Raw genomic sequence first — 26935 nt, 5'->3', positions numbered from 1 at the left:
TGTTAGTGCTCCATACAAAGTGTGCAGAGCAATTGTTTGGATATTTTAAAGAAACTTATAAGCAAATCCACTGGGCAATAGTTCAAAACATAACAAAATAAAGAATTCTCCATTTCTCTACCACTGAGAAATGTCACCGCCATTACAAAGAGCTCAGAGAAAAATCCATATTTCCATGTGATTATAAATTTTCTCATTCTCTATTATTCTATACTGCTTCCAGATGTGTAATTCTAGTTTTATCACCTCTGGGAATAAAGAAGAGGGACTTGAAAGATGGCATCACTGGAGAATGTAGGAGAGATTTAGAGGGTACATGAGAAAAGCAGACCTTAAGTAGGCGAACTGCAGGTAGACAGAAAACAATCACCTATGCAAATTTCATGTTAATAATAATAAAAAGAAAATGTTCTGCAGAAGCCTTTGAATTTGATTCACTTCCACTGAAATCAAAGACTATGATTTCTAGTGCATAGCTTGTTGGAGAGACAAGAAAATGGAGGTGTGTGCTGACAAATGCATGCAGCAACTAAGTTGTACAAGTATGACACATCAAATACATATGGTTCAGTTATTTGAGGCAATCAGGTGCTATTGGTTTGAATTCTGAATCATGCCTTCTGTTTGCCATAACAGCAAATTTCTAGTAATCCAGTGATTTGGTGAAAATCTTTTGGTTACTGATACTGTAAATCATATCAATGCAATTTGAAACAAACATGTTTATTAATTAATTTCTATGTGTGTGTCTTATATTTCACCACTTTTAACTGATACAAAATGTTATTATTATTTTTTTTTCAGTTTTTACCATCCCATTATAATATATCTTTAAATTTCCTCTTTTGAAGTATCTATTAAAAGGTTTTTTTTTCTGTTAAAAGTTTTTAGAAGTACACAGTACAATGAAAATGATTAGGTCATAGAAGTAGCTCACATGCATTCAAAAGGGTACTATTTCAATCACAATCATGAAGATCCAAGCTGACCAGTTCATAAGAGTTTCTTACCTAAGAGAGTTATGCTTCTCTCTGAAAATTTTAAGCCAAATTGTGCTGCCAAAATTATAATATAAAGTGGAGATAGTGAAATATTCACATTTAAATAATGTTAAAATATTTAATTAAAATTAGCAACTGTGTATTTAATCTATTATCAGGTTTAGTAGTTAAAGGGACATCTGAGGTATTTTGGAATTTTTGGGTTTTCTTTTGGAAAAAACATCAAGTACAATTAAATCTATAAAATTTTTTCCAGGTTACTTCTCTTGCCTTGCATTTCTTTCCTAACTGGGACAAAATAGAAGAAATAAAATCAAAGTCTGTCAATATCCCCCCAATTAAATTGCTATTCCCAAACCTAATCATGAGAATTTTTTCTCGTATAAAATTTTCTTCATTTCATTATTCATGTGTGATAATGATGTGTAATTGATGTATACAATATCTTTGATATTTTAGACTCTCCTGAGGAACATCCTGAATCTCAGGTAACAATTCACAATTATTACTTATCATTAGCCTAATATTGTATGAAATATAGAAGTTGTAAATTTATTGTTTGCAATCTCATACAGTGTAGCACTGAAAAGACTTATTCCATTGCACATGAAGAATCAGACACAAATCAGGAGGACTCATCACATGCAGGTAAATCTTGCAGTATTAGATTGTCTTAATTCTTTTCCTTTGTTCCCTAAGTTTCATTGGTGTTCTTTTTATCAACAATGTAAAATAATTATAGTTTAATTCTTGACAACATTATTTACTGGATTAACATAATGTATTTAAAGTTGTATAAATTCATTTACTTACCTTGCTATGTATCAGTACACAAAATTTCAGCTTACAAGTATCTATGTTTCTAAGAGATTTTATAACTTAAATGATAAATTTTCATTTTTCTGCTCACACTTAATAGTATATACCAAAATGATGGTGTAAGGGATATTTTCTTGTGCCCTCAGCTCTTCCAGAAAATGGCACAACTAATTTCTTTGAAACTAAAGGATTGGTACAGACTATACTTGCCAGTTCAAATTAGATAACAGTTATTAGATCATCTATACATATCTGTATCTTAATGTCCAAGATAAGTGTTTTGTCAACTCAACACAAGATCGAGTCATTTGGGAAGAGGAAAGATAAGTAGAGAAAAGACATTTCTCTATTAATCTGTTATGCAGAAAGGCACATCCCACTTGGGGTTGTATCATTCCTGGACAGGAGGTCCTTGATTATATATAGAAGCAGGGTGAACAAACCAATAAGAATAAGACCTTCAAGGAGCACTCCTTTAAGACTTTTGTTTCTGAACTTGCCTCTAAATTCTTGCCTTCCATTTCTGTGAGCATCTCTTTCTAACATTAGTGTGTTATTGTGTGTTGTAAGATATGTGTGCATGTTGTTTATGAAGAGGGCACATTTGTGTATGTCTGTAGGAACAAGGGTATACTATCGTGAATGTGTACACATCAGAGGTCAACTTTGAGTGTCTGTCCTTGCCTTCTGTTCTTTTTGAGTTAGGTACTCATATTTTATTCTGAATATTCCAGACTAGCTAGGTATTAGCTTCATATTCTCATATTATAAATTGTCATCTAATCATTAGTGTTCTGGAATTACAGACTTGTGCTCTTATGTCAAAATTCACATAAGATCTGAGGGTATATTTATATGTACATGTGTAATAATCTGTATTCTCTCTGTGTGTCATTTGCTCTGGTCTTACAAACAGACTGTGATGGCAGCATCACCATCTCTAAGGTCTCAAAAGTTGTTTACATCTGGGCTCTGTTAACACCTTCTTTAAAGCCTCATATGCTTTATTCTCATATATATCTTTAAGGTGATTCTGAATGAGTCATGTCAATATTACTTCTAAAATATTATCACTGATACATTTATTTACAGTCTTTTTTCAGTTTTTTATTCGATATATTCTTTATTTACATATCAAAAGATTTCCCCTTTTCTGGCTCCCCACTCCCCAAAAGTCCTATAAGCCCTCTTCCTTCCCCCTGTTCCCCCCATCTACTCTTTCCCACTTCCCTGTTCTGGTATTCTACTATACTCTTGCACTGAGTCTTTCCAGAACCCTGGGCCACTCCTCCATTCTTCTTGGACATCATTTAATATGTGGATTATGTCTTGGATATTCAAAGTTTCTAGGCTAATATCCACTTCTCAGTGAGTGCATACCACGATTTTGAGACTTAGTATGATATTCTCCAGTTCCATCCATTTGTCTAAGAATTTCAAGAATTCATTGTTTCTAATGGCTGAATAGTAGTACTCCATTGTGTAAATATGTATAGTCTCTACAGTTTAACTCTATAACCTTATAGAGAATAAATCACTTTATAACATAAAAAGAATGCTTATATAATGACAGTATTAATTTGTTAACAGTATTTTAGAAGAAGAGGATTATTTAGATATGTGAAGGAAAAATTTACATTGCAAATAGTAACGTGTGGTATCTTTAATAATTTAGGTTGCAAACCCCATAGGAAGCAATGCAAGGTACATAGAATAGGGGAACAATCATGAAAGAAAATTATGTGTAATACTCTAAATCTTCAGAGAAGACCAAGGTATCAAAAAAGTAGATGAAAACACATAGGAACTTACCGAATGAGAGGTATAAAACTAATAATACCTGGATAGAGAAACGTTTTACTAAACATGGAGAAGTTGGTTTTACAAGGTAATGAACAGAGTCCAGGATGATGGTGTTTGATTACATCTATATTTCAGTGTCTTTCTTGTGTTGCATGCATATCCTTCCATAGAATACTTATATTTGAATCTTTAAGCCTGTACACTGTGAGCATGACATCCTCTGCTGATCCTTCCCTGAGGTATCTGTGTTGTCGATACTTTTATTTCTATCTATAAATATCCAATTAAAGGATAAGCCTAATTGTAATTTGTAATAAAAATTTATTTTCCCAATGTGTTATAGTATACTAAGCAAACAAACAAAAAATGACCTCTAGCTATGCTATAAATATATCATCAATCTAAATTTTCCTTGTCTGTTTTAATGACATATGTGACTCTACAGAACAAGTTGTTGAACTGACATCAGAAGAAGAACAACCAAAGGAAGACAACAATGACAACAAGCAGTGCTTGGTACATACATTTAAATATTTACATTAATACTTTATTTGTTTATAGTTAAGAGACAATGTTTACATTTAAAATACATTTGTGAATCAGTAAATATATAAGTATTTTTATTTATGTGTAAAATTAATACCTTTCAAATTAGTTAGGAATTTCAGAATATTTTTAGCATTGATAGTAACTAATAATCAAATGTCTTTTTATATATCTCAAATTTTATAAATCATTTTTCATAATACATTTTTATAATAATTTATACCATTATTTTTATATGTGAGCCATGTTTTTTATAGTTAACAGCATCAATTCTTTATCATATATAGTAAAAATGTTGACAATGAATATTTTAACAATTGATATTTTAAGTATAAATACATATATATAATATATATGTACTGAATATGTTCCTATATACTATAAATTTTAAATTGAGTTACATCTGTCAATCTCTGCTACCTAATTCTAATTTCAAAGTCATTCATTCCAAAATATTGGCTGATAAATATCTTCTAAATTTTTTCTTTTGCCCACATGCACAAGTACATTATTTCCTAAAAAGGCACTGATAAAAAGTATAGTGATAAGGTAAGAGTATAACATTATCAATTTGCAGTTAAAAGTTGATATATTTGCAGTTGTTTTTTTATAACTATGAATACACAGACTTTTATGTATTTTATATAATTTTAGGTACATAGATCACATAACTCCTTATGACATTTCAGACATTTATGACATATCCTTACTGTTAAGTTTCCCCTCAGTCTTAGTCAGTGTTCTACTGCCGTGAAGAGACACCATAACCATGACAACTCTTTTTGATTATTTTAATTTTAGTAGAGCTTAACATCTTGGCTCTTACTATGGTACAAACCCAAGTAAGAACAATTTTTAGACATTGGAGTTCATTGGAATAAGGCTGCACTTCAGTGTCCCTCACATCACCATAAGACTTTACTTCCATTGTAGACAAGTTAAGAGTTGTCAGTTCTGCTGGGCTAAGGAATGAATTATAGGCACCATTATTTGGATACAGATTTCCTACTATGGTCAAAGCTATTTGACTTGAGTGATTGCCATCCTTTTCTTTTTTTTTTTTTTTTGATTTTTTTTTATTCGATATAATTTATTTACATTTCAAATGATTTCCCCTTTTCTAGCCCCCCCACTCCCCGAAAGTGCCGCAAGCCCCATTCTCTCCCCCTGTCCTCCCACCCACCCCTTCCCACTTCCCGGTTCTGGTTTTGCTGAATACTGTTTCACTGAGTCTTTCCAGAACCAGGGGCCACTCCTCCTTTCTTCTTGTACCTCATTTGATGTGTGGATTATGTTTTGGGTATTCCAGTTTTCTAGGTTAATATCCACTTATTAGTGAGTGCATACCATGATTCACCTTTTGAGTCTGAGTTACCTCACTTAGTATGATATTCTCTAGCTCCATCCATTTGCCTAAGAATTTCATGAATTCATTGTTTCTAATGGCTGAATAGTACACCATTGTGTAGATATACCACATTTTTTGCATCCACTCTTCTGTTGAGGGATACCTGGGTTCTTTCCAGCATCTGGCAATTACAAATAGGGCTGCTATGAACATAGTAGAACATGTATCCTTATTACATGGTGGGGAGTCTTCAGGGTATATGCCCAGGAGTGGTATAGCAGGATCTTCTGGAAGTAAGGTGCCCAGTTTTCGGAGGAACCGCCAGACTGATTTCCAGAGTGGTTGTACCAATTTGCAACCCCACCAGCAGTGGAGGAGTGTTCCTCTTTCTCCACACCCTCTCCAACACCTGCTGTTTCCTGAATTTTTAATCTTAGCCATTCTGACTGGTGTAAGATGAAATCTTAGGGTTGTTTTGATTTGCATTTCCCTAATGACTAATGAAGTTGAGCATTTTTTAAGATGCTTCTCCGCCATCCGAAGTTCTTCAGGCGAGAATTCTTTGTTTAACTCTGTACCCCATTTTTTAATAGGGTTGTTTGGTTTTCTAGAGTCTAACTTCTTGAGTTCTTTATATATATTGGATATTAGCCCTCTATCTGATGTAGGATTGGTGAAGATCTTTTCCCAATTTGTTGGTTGCCGATTTGTCCTCTTGATGGTGTCCTTTGCCTTACAGAAACTTTGTAATATTATGAGGTCCCATTTGTCAATTCTTGCTCTTAGAGCATACGCTATTGGTGTTCTGTTCAGAAACTTTCTCTCTGTGCTGATGTCCTCAAGGGTCTTCCCCAGTTTCTTTTCTATTAGCTTCAGAGTGTCTGGCTTTATGTGGAGGTCCTTGACCCATTTGGATTTGAGCTTAGTACAAGGAGACAAGGATGGATCAATTCGCATTCTTCTACATGCTGACCTCCAGTTGAACCAGCACCATTTGTTGAAAAGGCTATCTTTTTTCCATTGGATGTTTTCAGCCTCTTTGTCGAGGATCAAGTGGCCATAGGTGTGTGGGTTCATTTCTGGATCTTCAATCCTGTTCCATTGATCCTCCTGCCTGTCACTGTACCAATACCATGCAGTTTTTAACACTATTGCTCTGTAGTATTGCTTGAGGTCAGGGATACTGATTCCCCCAGATTTCCTTTTGTTGCTGAGAATAGTTTTAGCTATCCTGGGTTTTTTGTTGTTCCAGATGAATTTGATAATTGCTCTTTCTAACTCTGTGAAGAATTGAGTTGGGATTTTGATGGGTATTGCATTGAATCTGTATAGTGCTTTAGGCAAAATGGCCATTTTAACTATATTGATTCTACCGATCCATGAGCATGGGAGGTTTTCCCATTTTTTGAGGTCTTCTTCCATTTCCTTCTTCAGAGTCTTGAAGTTCTTGTCATACAGATCTTTCACATGTTTGGTAAGAGTCACCCCAAGATACTTTATACTGTTTGTGGCTATTGTGAAGGGGGTCATTTCCCTAATTTCTTTCTCAGCCTGCTTATCCTTTGAGTATAGGAAGGCCACTGATTTGCTTGAGTTGATTTTATAACCTGCCACTTTGCTGAAGTTGTTTATCAGCTGTAGGAGCTGACCATGTGGTTTTGTTCTTTGAGTCTGTTTATGTAGTGGATTGTATTGATGGATTTCCGTATATTGAACCAACCCTGCATTCCCAGGATAAAGCCTACTTGATCATGGTGGATGATCGTTTTGATGTGTTCTTGGATTCGGTTGGCAAGAATTTTATTGAGTATTTTTGCATCGATGTTCATAAGGGAAATTGGTCTGAAGTTCTCTTTCTTTGTTGGATCTTTGTGTGGCTTTGGTATCAGCGTAATTGTGGCTTCGTAGAAGGAATTGGGTAGTGTTCCTTCTGTTTCTATTTTGTGGAATAGTTTGAAGAGTATTGGTGTTAACTCTTCTTTGAAGGTCTGGTAGAATTCTGCACTGAAGCCATCTGGTCCTGTGCTTTTTTTGGTTGGAAGACTTTCTATGACTCCTTCTATTTCTTTAGGCATTATGGGACTGTTTAGATGGTCTAATTGGTCCTGAGTTAATTTTGGTATTTGGTATCTGTCAAGGAAATTGTCCATTTCCTCCAGATTCTCCAGTTGTGTTGAGTATAGGCTCTTGTAGTAGGATCTGATGATTTTTTGGATTTCCTCAGTTTCTGTTGTTATATCTCCCTTTTCATTTCTAAGTTTGTTAATTTGGATACTTTCTCTGTGCCCTTTGGTCAGTCTGGCTATGGGTTTATCTATCTTGTTGATTTTCTCAAAGAACCAGCTCCTGGACTTGTTGATTTTTTGTATGGTTCTCTTTGTTTCTACTTGATTGATTTCGGCCCTGAGTTTGATGATTTCCTGCCTTCTACTCCTCCTGGGCGAAATAGCTTCTTTTTGTTCTAGGGCTTTCAGGTGTGTCATTAAGCTGGTAATGTATGCTCTCTCCATTTTCTTTTTGGAGGCACTCAGGGCTATGAGTTTTCCTCTTAGCACTGCTTTCATTGTGTCCCATAGATTTGGGTATGTTGTGTTTTCATTTTCATTGTGTTCTAAAAAGTCTTTAATTTCTTTCTTTATTTCTTCCTTGACCAAGGTATCATTGAGTAGAGTATTGTTCAGTTTCCACGTGTATGTGGGCTTTCTGTTGTTTCTGTTGCTATTGAAGACCACTTTTACTCCATAGTGATCAGATAGGAGGCATGGGATTAGTTCGATCTTCTTATATTTGTTGAGGTCTGTCTTGTGACCAATTATATGGTCGATTTTGGAGAAGGTACCATGAGGTGCTGAGAAAAAGGTATATTCTTTTGTTTTAGGATAGAATGTTCTATATATATCTGTTAAATCTAATTGGTCCAAAGCTTCAATTAGTTTCATTGTGTCCCTGTTTAGTTTCTGTTTTCCTGATCGGTCCATTGAGGAAAGTGCAGTGTTGAAGTCACCCACAATTATTGTGTTAGGTGCAATGTGTGCTTTTAGTTTTAATAAAGTTTCTTTTACGAAAGAGGGTGCCCTTGCATTTGGGGCATAGATGTTCAGGATTGACAGTTCTTCTTTTTGTATTTTTTCTTTGACCAGCAAGAAGTGTCCCTCAGGGTTCTTTTCAACCTACAAGTAACAGGTTACATTCATTTACGACTTTTTATGTGCATTAACATGGTTTTTCTGTGAAGTCATTCAACTGTTTCAGTGAACAATGGTTCTGCTTGGAGGGTAGCACAGGGATTAGGTGAGTACAAGATTCTGGTTCATTGACTGTGATGATTTTGAAAAGCATTCATCTAAGAAAAAGAGTTACTTTAAAGTCATCTTCTAAATTGATACAATAATTATAAATACCAAGAAAACATTTAGTCCCACTCTTTGTTGTTCTCTTACAAGCCACCTCCCGAATTAATTTTCTAGATTTCTTTTGGCAGTATAAATAGTTTTGAAATATGTAAGCTGTTCTGAAAACCATAGCACAGTGTAAAAACATCAAATAAACAATCTTACCAATAGAGAGGCTGAGATAGAAGAATGATTTCAAGACCATTATGTGGTACACAGCAAGACATGGTCATGTATAAAGAAGCAGAAAGTGTATATATATTGCACAATATTGGGCATATTTCTCCAATTGCCAAATTAGAGAGACCACTTGGTGACAGCCAAAAAATTCTAATTCCTCATATTTTTAAATTTCAATTGATTAGGACATGGTGGTAATATTAATTTTTACATTAAGAGATTTTTAAGGAAAAGTGATTGCTACTTCACATTATTTGTCATTAGAAGTAGAATTATGTTTGTGTGGGTTTGTTGAAAGACTACTTTCTTGCTTCTTCTAAAATGTAGTTTCCCCCCTTTTTGATGTTTTCCATGTACTCTCCTTTGTAGGGCTGGATTTGTGGAAAGATACTGTATAAATTTGGTTTTGTCAAGGAATATCGTGGTTTATCCGTCTATGGTAATTGAGAGTTTTGCTGAGTATAGTAGCCTGGGCTGGCATTTGTGTTCTCTCAGAGTCTGTATGACATCTGCCTAGGATCTTCTAGCTTTCATAGTCTCTGCTGATATGTCTGGTGTAATTCTGATAGGTCTTCTTTTATATGTTACTTGGCCTTTTCCCCTTACTGCTTTTAATATTCTTTCTTGTTTAGTGCATTTGGTATTTTGATTATTATGTGACAGGAGGAATTTTTTTTCTGGTCATGTCTATGTGGAGTTCTGTAGGCTTCTTGTATGTTCATGATCATCTCTTTCTTTAGGTTAGGTAAATTTTCTTCTATGATTTTGTTGAAGATATTTACTGGCCCTTTAAGTTGGGAATCTTCACTCTCTTCTATACCTATTATCCTTAGGTTTTGTCTTATGATTGTGTCATGGTTTTCCTGGATGTTTTGGCTTAGGAGCATTTTGCATTTTGCATTTTTCTTTGACTGTTGCTTCAATGTTTTCTATGGTATCTTCTTCACCTGAGATTCTTTCTTTTATCTCTTGTATTCTGTTGTTGATGATTTTATCTATGACTCCTGATATCTCTTAAGTTTTTTTTAGTTACAATTTTTTCTCACTTTGTGGTTTCTTTTAGCTCCATTTTTAGATCCTGGATGGTTTTGTTCATTTCCTTTGCCTGTTAGATTATGTTTTCCTGTAATTCTTTAAGGAATTCTTTTAAGAAGCCTCTGTAAGGGCCTCTAGCTGTTTACCTGTGTTCTCCTGTATTTCTTCAAAGGAAATATATATGTCCTTTCTAAAATCCTCTATCATTATCAAGAGAAGTGATTTTAGATCTGAATCTTGCTTTTGCAATGAGGTGGTGTATCCAGGACTTACTATGGTGGAAGAAATGGGTTCTTATGATGCCAAGTCACCTTGTTTTCTGTTGCTTATGTTCTTACACTTGCCTTCCACCATCTGGTTATCTCTAGTGCTATATCTGACTATAGCCTGTCCTTCCTGTGATCTTGGTTGTTTCAGAACTTCTCAGAGTCAAGCTGTCTCTGTTATCCTGTCATTCTGTGTGATTCTGTGATCCCGAGATCCTGGGTGTGTCAGAGTTCCTGGGAATCAAACTGTCTCTGGGATCCTGAGATCCTGGTGTGAGCAAGCTCCTGGGATCCTGGGATCCTGAGATCCTGGGTGGGTAAAAGTGCCTGGGAGTGGAGTTTCCTCTGGGTGTTGTGAGATTGACTGTGGAGTTTGTGCCCAGGGTCTGTCCAGGGCACCAACCCAGACAGACTCAAAGGAACCTGTGTCACAGTATGGAAGAGTTCCTGCTTGCTGTGTCCCACTGGTTCCAGTAACTCCTGGTGTTGGGATAGATTTTATGTCTTCCTCACCTCTAATTTTGCCATTTGTTACATGATGAAAGTTTGATTATGTTGTAGATTTCTGATGATGGTGCCAAAATTATACACACTAACAGTACCTCGACTTTTTTTTTATAATTTTCTTTTTTGTTGCATATCTTATTCATGCTAAAGAATGACTTCTTCAAATGATTCCTAATTGAGGGTTTTCATGGTCAGCCAACAATAGAAGGATTAAGTGCTTAATTTTGTGTCTTTGATCTATTATTCTCTCTAATTTCTTAATATTAGAGAAGATAGGGATTACATTGAAAGTAACAATCTGTGAAGGGAATGATATCTTCAGGATATCCTTAGTGCTTTGCTACAAAACAAAATATATCAACTTACCCTTATTTCAGTGCTGAAAATTAAATTTAAAAAATGCTGAATTCTGACATTAATTGTAATTTGGATGTGTCCAATCTAAAAGAGCACAGATATTTTCCATAAACACCTTAAACACCTGTGGTTCCAATATTGGAGGCAATGGTAAAAGTCTTATGGTATTGGAAAGCAGCAGTTAGAGCTTGAATAGGCCAAGTAGACCTTTCAGGTGTTTTAATGTTCAATAATTTTTGTATTAGTTGAACATCAAAAAGTAGGGAGTTACTAGTTTCTAAGTAAAGGTATGGGTATATCCTGAATTTAAAAGAAGACCATCAATTTCAACAAATGGTGCTGGTTGAATTGGAGGTCAGCATGCAGAAGAATGCAAATTGATCCATTCTTATCTCCATGTACTACACTTCACTCCAAGTGGATCAAGGACCTCCATGTAAAACCAGACACACTGAAAGTAATAGAAAAGAAACTGGGGAAGACCCTTGAGGACATGGGCACAGGGGAAAAGTTCCTGAACAGATCACCAATAGCTTATGCTTTAAGATCAAGAATTGACAAATGGGACCTCATAAAATTACAAAGTTTCTGTAAGGCAAAGGACACTGCTAAAAGGACAAAACAGCAACCATCAAATTGGGAAAGGATATTCACCAACCCCACATCTGATAGAGTGCTAATATCCAATATATACAAAGAACTCAAGAAGTTAGACCCCAGGGAACCAAATAACCCTATTAAAAATGGGGTACAGATCTAAACAAAGAATTTTCACCTGAAGAAATTCGGATGGCCAAGAGGCACCTTAAGAAGTGCTCAACATCATTAGTCATTAAGGAAATGCAGATCAAAACAACCCTGAGATTTCACCTTACACCAGTCAGAATGGCTAAGGTCAAAAACTCAGGACACAGCAGGTGTTGGCAAGGATGTGGAGAAAGGGGAACACTCCTCCACTGCTGGTGAGGCTGTAAGATGGTACAACCACTGTGGAAATCAGTCTGAAGGTTCCTCAGAAAACTGGACATGACACTTTCAGAGGACCCTGCTATACCTCTCCTGGGCATATACCCAAAGGATTCCCCGGCATGCAATAAAGACACATACTCCATTATGTTCATAGCAGCCTTATTTATAAAAGCCAGAAGCCGGAAAGAACCCAGATGCCCCTCAAAGGAGGAATGGATACAGAAAATGTGGTATATTTACACAGTGGAATACTACTCAGCAATTAGAAACAATGAATTCACAAAATTTTTAGGCAAATGGTTTGATCTGGAAAATATCATTCTAAGTGAGGTAACCCAATCACAAAAGAATACACATGGAATGCAATCGCTGATAAGTGGATATTAATTAGCCCAGAAGCCCTGAATACCCAAGGTACAAATTGCATAACTAATGACTCCCATGAAGAAGTATGGAGAGGGTCCTGATCCTGGAAAGGATTGATCTAGCATTGGAAGGGAATATAAGGACAGAGAAAAAGGAGGGAGGTGATTGGAGAAGGGATGGAGAGAAGAAGGTTTATGGGACATATGGGGAGGGGGGATCCGGGAAAGGGGAAATCATTTGGAATGTAAACAAAGAATATAGAAAATAAAAATATTAAAAAATATCTATAAAAAATAGGGTCTTTCATGAATCTTGGGCTTCCTAATTTATTTATGATGGCTGGCCATTGAGTTCTAAGAGTCCTCCTATCTCTGTCTCCCCCAGCATTGCTATTACAGATACATACAGCCATACCTAGCCTTTTGCATAGATGTTGGGAATCTGAACTCAGGTCCAGAGCCTTCTCCACGGCACTCAGATAACTGCTATAAAATTTGAAGTCAGATATGGCATATTGTGACTTAAGTGGCCTAGCATTTAAAGAGAAGCAGATAGTTATAAAAACTGTGCCCAATGAAATATTAGATTAAGGTGGGAAATCTACCAAGGCTGCTCTGAGAATCAAACCCTTATATGTGGTTGGAATGGTGACTGTTTCTGTACATGATTCCTTGGCCTGTCCTCCCTGCCCTGATCTTTGTCTTCTGCCTGGAAATACAAACTTGCTTTGTGAAATTAAAAAAAAAAAAAGAAGACCACCATTAATAAGTAAACAATAGAATTTCTTCATATGAAAAGCCAGACACACTTAGGTCAGAATTTAATGAGGGAGTTTTTATTAATATTGGACAGTATATAGAGAGTATAACTTTTATTAAGGAAAGATTTTCTTGAATGTGACATTTACACTCCCAATTCTATAAGAACACATCCAGAAAAAGTTTAACAGATGACAACATGGGTTAAGAATCCAGTGAATCTTATCTGTTCATCACTCAGATATTAATATTCTTTTCCTTCAGCAGTTAGGAAGTAATAGGAGCCACTATTACCATGGTCATTTTAATCCTGATATTGTATGAACTTCAAAAATTTAAGTTTCTTGATATTTTGAAAAATTTTTTAAAACCTTCTTATAATTCCTTCCTAATTATAGCTGGTAGAGATTTTGAAATTTATTAAAGAAAAGAATTTTTTGTACTTTAAGATTTATTCATTTTTATATGTATGAATGTTTACCTAAATTTGTTTATGTCCATTCTATGCACTCTATGTTGCCTGGAGAAGGCAGAAGTGGTCTTGAGTAGGCATATTACATACTGACAACCGAGGTCCTCTGTATGAGCGACATGTGCTCTTAACCAAAGATCTTCTCCAGCTATATTGTCTTATTTGAGCCTGTCTTCCACTCTCTTTTTCTCTCTCCGTCTCATACATTGTGTGTGTGTGTGTGTGTGTGTGTAGGTAAGTGTGACAATGATGTCATGATGTAATCCAGGCTGTCCTTAAACCATCTAAGTTGCTGAGAATTACGCAGTTCTCTTAATTGTTTAATATCTAATATTCTAATCTAATATGACCTGGTTAGTTCATAGCATCACTTTTTCTCATAAAATGTTTATATAAAATACTAAAAATATTGATCCCCAATGCAACTACTTCTAGGAAATAGTATCCATATGCAGAACTATATACCTTAGAAGCTTTCTTTTTTCCATAGGGATTAAATTTAATTTTAAGTGTTATAAATATAGAATAATATGCTGCAGAGAGTACATGTAATCAATACATAAATTTAAAAATTCTCCCAGTATTGTTATTAATCCTAATAACACTTAAATAAAATGAAGGCAATTCTTCAACTGGACATATGCATTGGCTACTCTTCATTCATGATCATGTCTCTTCTATACTTCCATTATCAGTGAATATGATAAAAAAATCTATCAATGTAAAAACTACATATATTCATAAAGTTTATTCAAAACTTTATTATATATATATATAATGAAAAGCATATTATTCAAATATTTGGTTATTACTTATTTTCAATGCAATTGCTTTTTCATCTGGAAAGCAGACTTTTGTGAAGTTTTTAGATAATTTACATGCAACTCATTTGCAATTCCAAATTTTAACAGAACATCTTTAAGCGATTTCGACCAAAGAGAATTGGCTCGTTATTCATGACTAAAGAAAAAATTGAAGAGAATGCAATAACAACTGAAAAGAAAGGTGAGAAATCATAAAATTGTAAAGAGCAACCTGGCAGAGTGCTATCATTAGAAGAGAGGACTGAGATACTATTAAGTTCTAAACTGGCTTCTAGCTTAGCATATTTAACCTTAATTTTTTAGTGAAAAAATGCATTTATTGTGATGATATTTCAGTTTTTCTGTATTTTCTAGAATGTGCACATGATTCCTAAAAAAATAAAGTTTATTATCTATTTTAGTATACTCTAAAGGAAAATGAAATAAAGTGTTAATATAGTTTACACATATAGATTAAGGAACAACTTCCTGTACATGACTATCCAAAATAAACAAACCAGAAAGATTTCTTTAATAAATACTTATTTATCTATCTGAAATTCTATGCCTAGTCTGTGCTGGCTAAATTATAATAGAATGTAGAGAACATGTTGCATTTTCTGCTATCTTATTACAATGATTCTTAAATATGTGGTCCACTATATGTTTAATACTTGAAAAGTTACATGGCATTTAGCTCAGAATCACATTTCAGAAAACTTCTGGTTACTATTTTATGCCAGTCTTCTTTCTGCACATTTCCCAGATTGTGCCAAAAAGAACAAACCAAAAAGTTCATTCAATACTTTAAAATTCCATTCGAATATCTACTTGTAAGGATATTAACTCTGATTGATTGATTGATATCATATCTATCTGCAATTGATTGCCTTTTATGATTTTTCAGAGATTCCTAAAGAATACTGTCATCTGAAGGTAAAGACCTTTATGATTTGTTCTGTGTTGTTAACTTCCTGAAATATACATGTTATTAAATATCCTATTTTCTAACCCATGAAGTCTACCACTGAAGAGGGAGAGTCTGAGCCAAATGATTCACCAGCAAAGAAGAATGCAAAGTCATTACAAACAGGTGAATTTTGAAATATTGATGTCTTAGACAACTATCTTCAAATTATTTAAAATGATAACAGTCTTTTAATTTGTATCCCATTGTTATTCAAATATCACAGAATTATATATATCTATATAATCATTTATATCATATACATACATATGTTCAATTTCCACATATATATCCTTAATTTTTGAAAAACGTTCAATGGCATTGATCAGTCATGATGTCAGTTCTATATCAAGAAATTACATAGCACAGGGTGATAAATTATGTTTTACTTTTTAATGCTACTTTTAGCATTTCATTTTTGGAAGATATCAAGTTATTTTATAAAAGAATAATAAGTCCACGAATTCAAATTTGTAAGTACATGGTGTTTACATGACCTTTATATCATTTTAATTTTCTTTCTTTCTTAATTTCATTTACTTTATATTAATTAATTAAAATTACTAAGATGATCCATATATTCTCTTCATATAACCTGTACATTAATAATTTTATAAAATTATATTTGTTCTTTATTCTTTTGATAAATGCACATCATTTTGATGTACTGATTTATTTGGCTAATAATTAACGATCACAGTTAATATCCATCTCATTATAACATTTATTGAGAGCCTACTCTAAAATAGAAGCAGGAAATACTAAAAAACTGTCAGTAAATCATTTCTGAATATGGAAATATTTTGGTAAACCAGAAGCAATATGACTCTTCAATTCTATTTAACGCACATCTTATCTGACATCAGAAATAAGATAATCATTCTCCAGAGGTCTAGTTTAACAAAAAGCCATTCAGGTTTTTTTTTTGCATGGTTTGAAATATTTTTATATTTTCAGTAATTTGGAATGATTCCTCGACTTTCAAACTGCATTATAGCTTTTTAAAAACCTAGTTATTTATTCATATTTACTTACATCACTCAGATTCTTGTCCTTCCTAAGTATAAAGAATATCATTTGCCAATGTGATCATAAATGTCACCCTCTAACATTATTGTTTAAAAACTTTAAAGTAATACTTAAACTTCATACACTCCTTATTTTCTATTTCTTATAGACCCCTTCTCTCTTTATATTGTCTAGATATAAGAAATAAACTCCTCGGCTGTCTCCATATTTTTATACCAGCACTATTTCTTCCTTTCTGCCTCTGCTTATCAGTTCTCTCATATGACTTTCTGTCTGTCTGCACAATTACACTCTCTAGGTATCATCAGCCATCATCTCTGAAAGGATGTCTCTAACAAATTTGTTCTTCTCTTTTAATTCTAGGCCAAAATGCTAGAAAGTTGAATAGTGCATATTTACTTAGATTAACAAGTGAATGCCTGTACAATGGTCATGTGTGTTGGGTCACCTGCTGACCAGGAAGAAATAATTAACAACTTTAATTGTAAATGAAGCCTTGGCAAATCAAGAAAGACCACATGTAGTTGCAAATAAAAAAACACATGCATTTTCTCAGAGAAAAGCAGAGCGTAGTATAGAAAAGTCTTCAGAACCCACGTGGTGCTTTCCAGAATCATAGACAGCACCAAATTGAATGTAAGCAACAATAGTTGGAGTGAGATGTTCTTGAAGTGGTTTGAAATTTCACACTGTCTTTACTGTTGCTACTTTAATTTTAAATTATTTTATTTGTTTATATTCCAGTCGTTATCCCCCCCACCTCGGTTCTCCCTCCTACAGTTAGTTCCCCATCCCATTCCCCCTTCCTCTTGCCTCTGAGAGGGTGCTCTCCCCCAGTCCTCCCTCTTCCCTGGAACCTCAAGTCTCTCCAGGATTAAGTGTATCTTCTCCCACTGAGTCCAGAGCAGGTAGAGCTCTGCTTCTTATATACCAGGGTCCTGGGACCAGCCCATGTATGCTCCTGGTTGGTGGCTCAGTCTCTGGGAGCTCCCTGGGTCTGTGTTAGCTGAGACTGCTTGTCTTCCTATGAGGTCGCTTTTCCTTTCAGCTTCCTCCATTCTTGCTCCATTTCAACTATAGGGGTCCATGGCTTCTGTCTCAGTCAGCTGCTGGTAGGACCTCTCAAAGGACAGCCATGCCAGGCTCCCATAAGCACATCATAGCGTAGTCGTGTCAAGCCTTGGTGTCCTCCAATGAGATGAATCCCAAGGTGGGCCGGTGATTGGACCTACTTTCCTTCAGTCTCTTCTTCAGTTTTGTATTCCTGCAGTTCTCTTAAATGTAATTTGGGTCTGAATTGTTATGATGTTTGCATATTTTGGATACAGCACCCTCTCCTGGCTGATTGATGTTTTCTAAAACATTGATAGCTCTATGTAACTACAGTAAATATTTAATAGAAGATTAAGTAAACATAATTGAAGTTTGTAACTAATAAATCAGGAACCCAATTTGTATTATCAAGTTAACAACTCTATGTATAATATAAAAACTATAATACTTTAAATTTTTTCTAGCACACACTAACCACACAAATTGATTTATTAACAGAATCAACTGTAATGTTCATATCTGAGAAGGGACAAAAGTGCCAATTGGACACTGAAAAGAACAAAAAATGGGTATGTAAGAGATTAAATTCATTCATTATATACGTTTAATTGTCCATAAAATATATTAATTTTTCATGAACTCTCCAGAATATTTAAAAGATCATGACTTTGTACTTTAACATTTTTAAACAGGGAAATTTATAATATTCTATAATATACAGTAATTCCACCATACCTTATTCTTGGAATTGTTTCAAGGTTACTTACTTATTTATCCTTGTATTTACATTCCCTACCTAAATTTTTTTAACCTAATTGAATTATAGTCAATTTTAATTTGGAGATTTATGTTTAAAATATTTAAATTAGGACCAAAGTCACAGTGATTGCACTGAATTTTATTGTAACCATGAATTCATCATCCCCATCACATGAAATATGAGGTTACTTATTCCCAGTTAGTATTTACAAAGCTAAAGTTGCAGTTCTGCAGTTCATTCTTTATGTGTCTTTAGTGTTGCTGTTATGAAAGAAAAATAGCTGCAGTAGATCAATTATGTTATGATACCTTCCAGAATAGAGCATCAGTGCCACATTCTGCATGAAACATTTTAAACATTTTTATTTTGAGATTACATCTAAATATGTCCTGGTATATCTATTCCTAAAATATAGAAACCCATGGAAAGACAGATGGTAACACAAAGAAGACTGGAGTTGAGTTCAGCTCTCCATAAAATATTTTAATTGCTTTGACCTTGAATAGTTACTTTCAATTAGATGCTTTCCTGTAAAATCTTAAGTATAACTTAACAGTTTATTCTGTAGTCTAAGAAAGTAATCACAAACAATCAGAAAATGGTAACAAGAATTTCATTGAGAGGTCAGACAACATATTAAGTTGTAGAATAGCGTAGGAGTTGTATATTTAAAATAGGCACCACAGAGTATGAAAGTCTGTAGTTAGAGGAAGTGTTGTTGAGTGTAATTGTGGCAAAAGAGAAGAGTGGGTCAATCTAGTTCCTGCTTGAGACTTAGAAAGTTGAACTGCCATTCAGAAAACAGGATGTAATGTTACTCTGCTTGTAGGCATTATTTTTATTATTGTATAAAAACTAACAAGCAAATAAAACCTTGGTATATTTTATACTTGATAGTAGTTATTCTTCTTACATTCTTTTTTTAAAGACAATTCACTGTACTCATTTTATTTACAGTTTGTATACTGTCTTCATATGAATGGGGTTGCTTTGCTACTTGAGCCATTTGTAACCAAAGCAAAATAACTCAAGTATCATTTTCTGTTAGAGCATAACATAAATATATAAAGCATACATACTGATTCTAGTTAAGATGTGATTTTTTTGTTCTGCATTTTTATAATCCACAATTATGTTTAGGAATCTGACTTTTTATTGGATTATCATATATTTTTATATGGAAAACCTGCATATGGCATCCAGTGTTTGTGACTTTATTTCAAAATAACCACAGAAGGATTCTTCATATTGATCTGTAATCTAGTGCCACAAGTTTAGTACACAGTATTTTTTTCCTCAAAATAAACAAGATTGTAATAGAAAATAGACCAGCCATTATTTAGTTTTTTTATACCTAATGTGTATTAAAGACTCATTTATTTCTTTCTTATAAACTTCAAATAGTTGTCATTCTGATTATTATAAATAGGTTAATAATATTCTAAATTAGCTCTAATTACTTTGATTATAATTAAATATAATTAGGATATTTTAAATTCAGAATTATAAAAATTCCTATATTTTGGAATTAAAGTACATTTAGGTAATCTGAAGTAATTATTGAATAACATGTAGACATTGATTCTATATCTCTCTCTTCTTGACTTCTGTGGATATTTTATATAATTAGAGGCCTGATAAAGATAAAACTTAATGAATAGTTAGAGAATATCTTTAAGCTTTTTTGTTCTGTTTTTTATTTTCAGTTTAATAAGTGCAAAAATAGGAAAATTCACAATTAGAGAAACTTACTCAAATCGTTCCTGATATTTGTTTTTAACAGCATATGTTTAAGCGATCTCAACCAAAAGGAAATCCACATTTACCTGTGACAGAAAGTCAAAGTGATGAAAGTACAATAGTTGTCCAAGTGAAAGGTATGAACCATATTGTATAAAGTCACTTGTCAGAGTTATTGAGTAAATTAGAACTGACTCATTTTCCTAGTAAAAATTACCTCTAAAGCATGACTGAATTTTAAGATATAAAATGGTGATAGTTTACAAAGTTAAATTTAAATAATTTCTAAACTCATATTAAATACTTTCAGTCTCATATTAAATTGAGAATACTATTGCAGAAAAGGAAGCATGGAAGCATTGTTTCCATCATAAGGATTCTTCAAGCAGGTGAACATTAGAATAGAGAAAGGAATTACAGAGTCCAGAAAGGAGACTCAAGAGGTCATTTTACTAATCATGGCTTCTTTTTCTTCTTCTTCTTCTTCTTCTTCTTCTTCTTCTTCTTCTTCTTCTTCTTCTTCTTCTTCTTCTTCTTCTTCTTCTTCTTCTTCTTCTTCTTCTTCTTCTCCTTCTTCTTCTTCTTCATCTGCTGTTTCTGCCTCTGCTTCTCCTCCTCCTTCTCCTTTTCTCCTTCTTTTCCCCTCTTTTTCTCCTTCTCCTTTTCTCCTTCCCTTCCCCGTGCCCTCCTCCTTTAACCTTCCCCCTTACCCTCCCTTTCCTCTTCCCCTCTCCTCCTCCTACTTCAATGAAAAATAGATTCTTATTACATACTATATATCCTAACCAAAGGTTTTCTTCCCTCAATTCCTCCCACCTACACTCACTCCATTTCAATTTCCTCTTCAGAAAAAAAAAAACTCTAAGAGACAATAGCCAAACATGACAAAATAAGATGCAACATGATAAGGCAAAAACCCACATATTGAGGCTAGGCAAGGCAACCTATGAGGAGGAAAAGAGCTCCAAAATCAGGCAAGATGTCCCACTGTGAGGAGTCCCACAAAAGGCAAGACATATAGTGGTGTGGCTAGGATACAACCAGTCAAGGTGTTAGTCAAGGAGGTCCCTTGGAGATCTATAAAGAACCCAGGCTGATGCTAGGCCAGAGGGTTGCTAAATAAATCAAGGAGGCCCTGTTACCAAGATATGCTTTCTTTTATTGTTTAATTCTGAAAGATGTTAAGAAAAAAATAAATACTACACTACAGGCGAATTTCCAAAATTTTAATTCAACACCATGGAGAATTTGGGTAATGATTCCATGTTACCTATAGCTTCTGACTTTTTACTAAAAGACATTAGAGAGGATGTTCAAAAGCTATCAATAAGTATATTTAGGTTCTACATATATGCTAAACTCTGAAGTAATGCCAATGATGTTGATATGTGAACTAACACTATATAACAAGTGAATAGAATTCCCTACATATAAACTCTGCAATGGTGCATATCATAGCGGTTCAAGAAGAAAGAGAAGTAGAGGACAGCATAGTTTTTGTTATTACTTCTTGCCTATTTCTTGTGTATAGGAAAGGAGGATAGACAGACTAGTGGAATATATAATTCTAAGAGGTTATATGGATACTAATTCCAAATGGATCTATTATCTTTATATTTATTTATGTATATATCTATATAAGTATTAAATATGTATGTATATTTCAACATCTCTGTCTTTCTGACATCTATCATTTGTTTACCTATCAATATATTATCTTTCTCTCATTTGCCTTTGTTCATTCTTTCCAGAACTGTGAATTCATAACTATAAGATTAAAGTATGAAAAAAAAAAGTATCTTCATAGACTCAGTAAATAAATTACAGGGAATAGGTAGTACCATGACAACTGATTCAGAGTGCATTGCAACAAGAAATAATATAAAGGAAAAATGAAGATATATAAAGAAAAAAACAATCAATTTTGTTGCAGTTAATGATAACAAAGCTTGTGATAGGACATTTCAGAGTGAATAAATAAATCAATCACCAGGCTATTTCCACTGACTAGATTAGTAGAAAAAAGAGGAAATAAAAAATTTCACAAATAGAAGCTCTACATTTCTCTACTTTATGTATTTGAAACAGTAATGATAATAGAAACTTTGATCTTATTTATGCTGATGAGATTACTGTAAATTCAGCCTCATGGTATGATTTGGGGACAAGAACTAAGTTCTTTTAAATGTGATTTTATAGATCCCTAAAATTTATATGATGCAATAAATCTTCTTGACAAAGGAGCTAAAACTTACCCAGTGGAAAAAAGGTAGCATTTTCAACAAAGTGTGCTGGTTCAACTGGAGGTCAGCATGTTAAAGAATGCAATTCGATCCATTCTTATCTCCTTGTACAAAACCCATATCCAAGTGGACCTCCACAAAAAACCAGACACAGTGAAACTAATAGAAGAGAAAGTGGGTAAGATCCTCAAACACATGGGCACAGGAAAAATTTCCTGAATAGAACATCAATGGTTTATCCTCTAAGATTAAGAATCGACAAAGGGGACATCTTAAAACTGCAAAGCTTCTGTAAGGCAAAGGACAGTGTCAATAGGACAAAATGGCAACCACTAGATTGGGAAAAGATCTTAACCAATCCTACATCTGATAGAGGGCTAATATCCAATATATACAAATAACTCAAGAAGTTAGTCTCCAGAGAACCAAATAACCCTATTAAAAATGAGTTATAGAGCTAAACAAAAAATTCTCAACTGAAAAATACCAAATGACTGAGAAGCAGCTAAAGAAATGTTTAACATCCTTAGTCATCAGGGAAATGCAAAACAAAACAACCCTGAGATTACACCTTACACAAGACAGAATAGCTAAGATCAAAAACACAGGTGGCAGCAGATTCTGGCAAGGATGTGGGGAAAGAGGAACATTTCTCCATTGTTGGTTGGATTGCATCCACTCTGGAATTCAGTCCGGCAGTTCCTCAGAAAATTGGATATAGTATTACCTGAGGACCCAGCTATATCATTCCTGGGTATATACCCAAAAGATGCTCCAATCTGTAATAAGGACACATGTTCCACTTTGTGCGTGGCAGCCTTATTTATAATAGCCAGAATAGCTGGAAAGAACCCAGATGTCCTTCAACAGAGGAATGAATACAGAAAATATGATACATTTACACAATGGAGTACTATTCAGCTATAAAAAATAATGACTTCATGAAATTCATAAGCAAATAGATGCAACTAGAATATATCACTCTGACTGAGGTAACCCTGTCACAAAAGAAGACACATGGTAACTGAGGTAACCATGTCACAAAAGAACACACATGGCATGTACTCACTGATAAGTGGATATAGCCCAAAATCTCCAAAGAATCTCTAGAAGAAGGAAGACCAAAGTGTGGGTGCTTCAGTCCTTCTTAGAAAGGGAAACAAAATACCCATGTAAGGAGATATAGAATCCAAGTATGGGAGGACAGACTAAAGGAAAGGCTATCCAGAGACTGCCCTACCTGGGGATTCGTTCCATACACAGTCTCCAAAGACAATATAATGGATACCAAGAGGCACATGCTGACTGGAGCCTGATATAACAGTCTCCTGAGAAGGCTCTGCCAGTGCCTGAAAAATACAGTGTTGAATGCTTTAACTAACCATTGGAATGAGCACATGGTCCCCAATGGAGGAGTTAGAGAAAAGAGTGAAGGAGCTGAAGGTATTTGCCAACCTATAGAAAGAACAACAATATCAACCAACCAGACCCCCCAGAGGTCCCAGGGACTAAATCAACAACCAAGGAGTACATATGGAAGGACCCATGGCTCCAGTTGCATATGTTGCAGAGGATGGCCTTGTAGGGCATCAACAAGAGGAGAGGCCCTGGGTTGTAAGGTCCTGTATGTAAAAGAATGCAAATTGATTCATTCTTATCTCCTTGTACAAAGCTCAAGTCTAAGTAGACCTCCACATAAAACCAGACACACTGAAACTAATAGAAGAGAAAGTGGGGAAGAGCCTCAAACACATGGGCACAGGGAACAACAATATCAACCAACCAGACCCCAGAGGTCCCAGAGACTAAACCACCAACCAAGAAGTACACATGGAGGGACATACCACTAGTAGGAAAGAAAATCATTCTGCTAACTAGTATTAAGCAAGTTAAAACCTAGCTAATCATCTCAAATTCTCTTTGATAAAAAATAACTTCTGCATTACTCTGAGCCCTTATGACTGCTTTGGCCTTCCTTAATAAGTTAGAAGAATGATATTTCAGTGTGACTGATTATAAAATATTTAATCATATAAGGACTATCATTTTGCTTCTTCTTTGATGGTTAATATATCATCTTATGATCATGGTTTCATCTTAAGATTTGAGACTTTTTCTCTCTACCAATCAAAAATGTCTAATTGTATATATATATATAAAATCTTCAATGTGTATTCATATGAAGGGATGATAGAGTATGTAACATAAATATATAATTGATTATATCTCTTTGGCTTTATAGATTCTCCTGAACAATATTCTCAGTGTAAGGTAATTGCTCATATTTATTCTAGATTGTTTATTTTCTATATTATATGAGAGATTTTAGTAAGTATTTTATTTCAAAACTCATCTAGGCTACCAATGAAAGGAATGGATATGATTCATATTCATCAACGATAGATGTAAAGCCTTCTTGTGTAGGTAAGTTCTGTAATTTATTATTATGATACAAGTATTCTAAGCATTTAAACTTCTCATTTTATTTTGTTTATTTTATCCCCAGATGTTTATAAAAATGAACTAATAACATAAATATCTTTGCCTACTTCTATGTTCAAAAGTGTTTTTTAAATTATCTTTTAAATTTCAAATTATATTTATTGAACATTTATGGTGGTATAAAAGAAAAGGATAAATATGAAAGTTCCAAATACAGTTTGTAAAGTGGTGATATTAAAATCCATATGCTTTTTTAAAAGTTTAGTCACAGTAAATAGTTGATTTCTTTATTGAAAATACATCTTTAGACAATATATTCTGACTATGATTTCCCTTTCTTTCACTCTTCCTATAACCTGTCCATATCCTCACCTACCCAAATTTATACCCCTTTTTATCTTATTATTTTTATTCTTATCAGAATATAAACAGGCATCTAAAATTAGATAAAAATAATAAAATAAGGCAAACTATAATAGAACAAAGCAAAAAAAAAAAAGAAAATGAGTTAAAATAAAAGCTCAAGAAACACATATGGATACAAACGGACATTGATGTTCCCACACACAGAAATTCCTTAAAAAATATTATATAAATGCAATGACCTATAAAGTTAAAAAAAAAAAAAAGAAGTCCTGACCAAGGGTTCTGAAGCAAAGAACCTCCACAAATGCCACTGAGTTCATGTCATGTTGGCCATCTACTGCTAGGTTTGGGACCTGACCTTAAGCATGGCTTGAATTCTCCAAGAGACTCCATTAGAGAAAACTACATTTCTATTGGTAAGTACTCATCCATTGGAGACCTTCTGGTTTAGCAGGTGATGCCTCATGTCCACTTTGCCTCTCAGGACTGGAACCTCATGTGACCAATTCCTGTACAGTACATGCTGACACAGTCTCCTGTGTGTCCAAATGAGCATTAGTCCTGCTGTGTTTACTTCTAAATTATTTTCTACAGACAGTTTACTCTATAGAAAATAATCATGCTTTAATACTCTTTAGGATGTTCTCATATCCTATGAGAAGCACTTACTAAATAAGTGTTCTAACTTAAGGGAAGAAGCAATTACAGTTCTTTTTTTTTTTTTTTTTAGTTTTGAGTATGCAAATTTATATACTAGTAGCATTTACTTTATTTTTATTACATATACTTTATTTTTATTATTTTTATTAGATACATTCTTCTTTTACATTTCAAACGATTTCCTCTTTCCTGGTTGCCCCCACCCTTGCCAAAAATCCCATAATCAGCCCTCTCTCGTTTCCCTGTCCTGGTATTCCCCTACACTGCTACATTGAGCCCTTCCAGGACCAAGGGCCTCTCCTCCCTTTGATGTTCAACAAAGCCATCCTTTGTTGCCTATGCATCTAGAGTCACCATTGTGTACTATCCAGTTGATACTTTTGTCCCTGGGAGCTCTGAGGCTACTGTGTAGCTCATATAGTTGTTCTTCTTATGGCACTGCAAATACATGGCAAATACAGAGGGGAACACTCTCAGCCAGCCATTGAACTGAGCACAGGATTCCCACGGGGGAAGCTAGAGAAAGGTTTACAGTCCTTTCAATAGTACACATCTGTAGAGAAGAAACTATTTAATAATGTTTCTATGTAGAGAAGAAACTATGTTTAATAATGTGAATATCCAGTCACTCAAACAACTTTCTTTAACAAAAACTGATTCTGGTTTGACTTGGGATCTGTTCCATGGGCAGGCACCAAAACATGACACTGTTACTGATGCTTCTGGTATGGCCCTCCTCTGAGAGGCTCCACCAGCAGCTGACTCAGACAGATGCAGACACTCACAACCAAGAACTGGACTGAGGTTCACTGAGGTTCAAGAACACCTGTGGAAGAGTTAGGGGAAGGGTTGAAGGAACTGAAGGGGATGGCAACCCAATAGGAAGGCCAACAGTGTCAACTAACCTGAACCACTTAGAACTCCCAGAGTCTGAGCTGTCAACCAAAAAGCATACATGGGCTGTTCTGAGGCCACAGCACATATGTAACAGAGACCTGCCTTGTCTGACTTCTGTGGGAAAGGATGTAGCTAATCCTGTAGAGACTTGATGTT

General features: G+C 34.4%; 1 protein-coding gene across 1 annotated transcript in view; it reads left to right on the top strand.

The window, feature by feature from the left end:
• The window catches only part of LOC127684876 (uncharacterized), a 204288-nt gene that overhangs the window by 48641 nt on the left and 128712 nt on the right, over positions 1 to 26935 (top strand). Inside the window, 10 exon segments of the mRNA XM_052181666.1 lie at positions 1461 to 1489; positions 1577 to 1649; positions 4069 to 4139; positions 14731 to 14824; positions 15530 to 15558; positions 15643 to 15715; positions 18170 to 18240; positions 20215 to 20308; positions 24657 to 24685; positions 24772 to 24838. Coding sequence (XP_052037626.1) covers positions 1461 to 1489; positions 1577 to 1649; positions 4069 to 4139; positions 14731 to 14824; positions 15530 to 15558; positions 15643 to 15715; positions 18170 to 18240; positions 20215 to 20308; positions 24657 to 24685; positions 24772 to 24838 — 630 coding nt within the window.

This window comes from Apodemus sylvaticus, chromosome 5 (genome assembly GCF_947179515.1).
Source record: "Apodemus sylvaticus chromosome 5, mApoSyl1.1, whole genome shotgun sequence".
Classification (NCBI taxonomy): Eukaryota; Metazoa; Chordata; class Mammalia; order Rodentia; family Muridae; genus Apodemus; species Apodemus sylvaticus.
The sequence above is the reverse complement of the archived record's forward strand: the minus strand, read 5'-3'. Positions and strand labels throughout refer to the sequence as shown.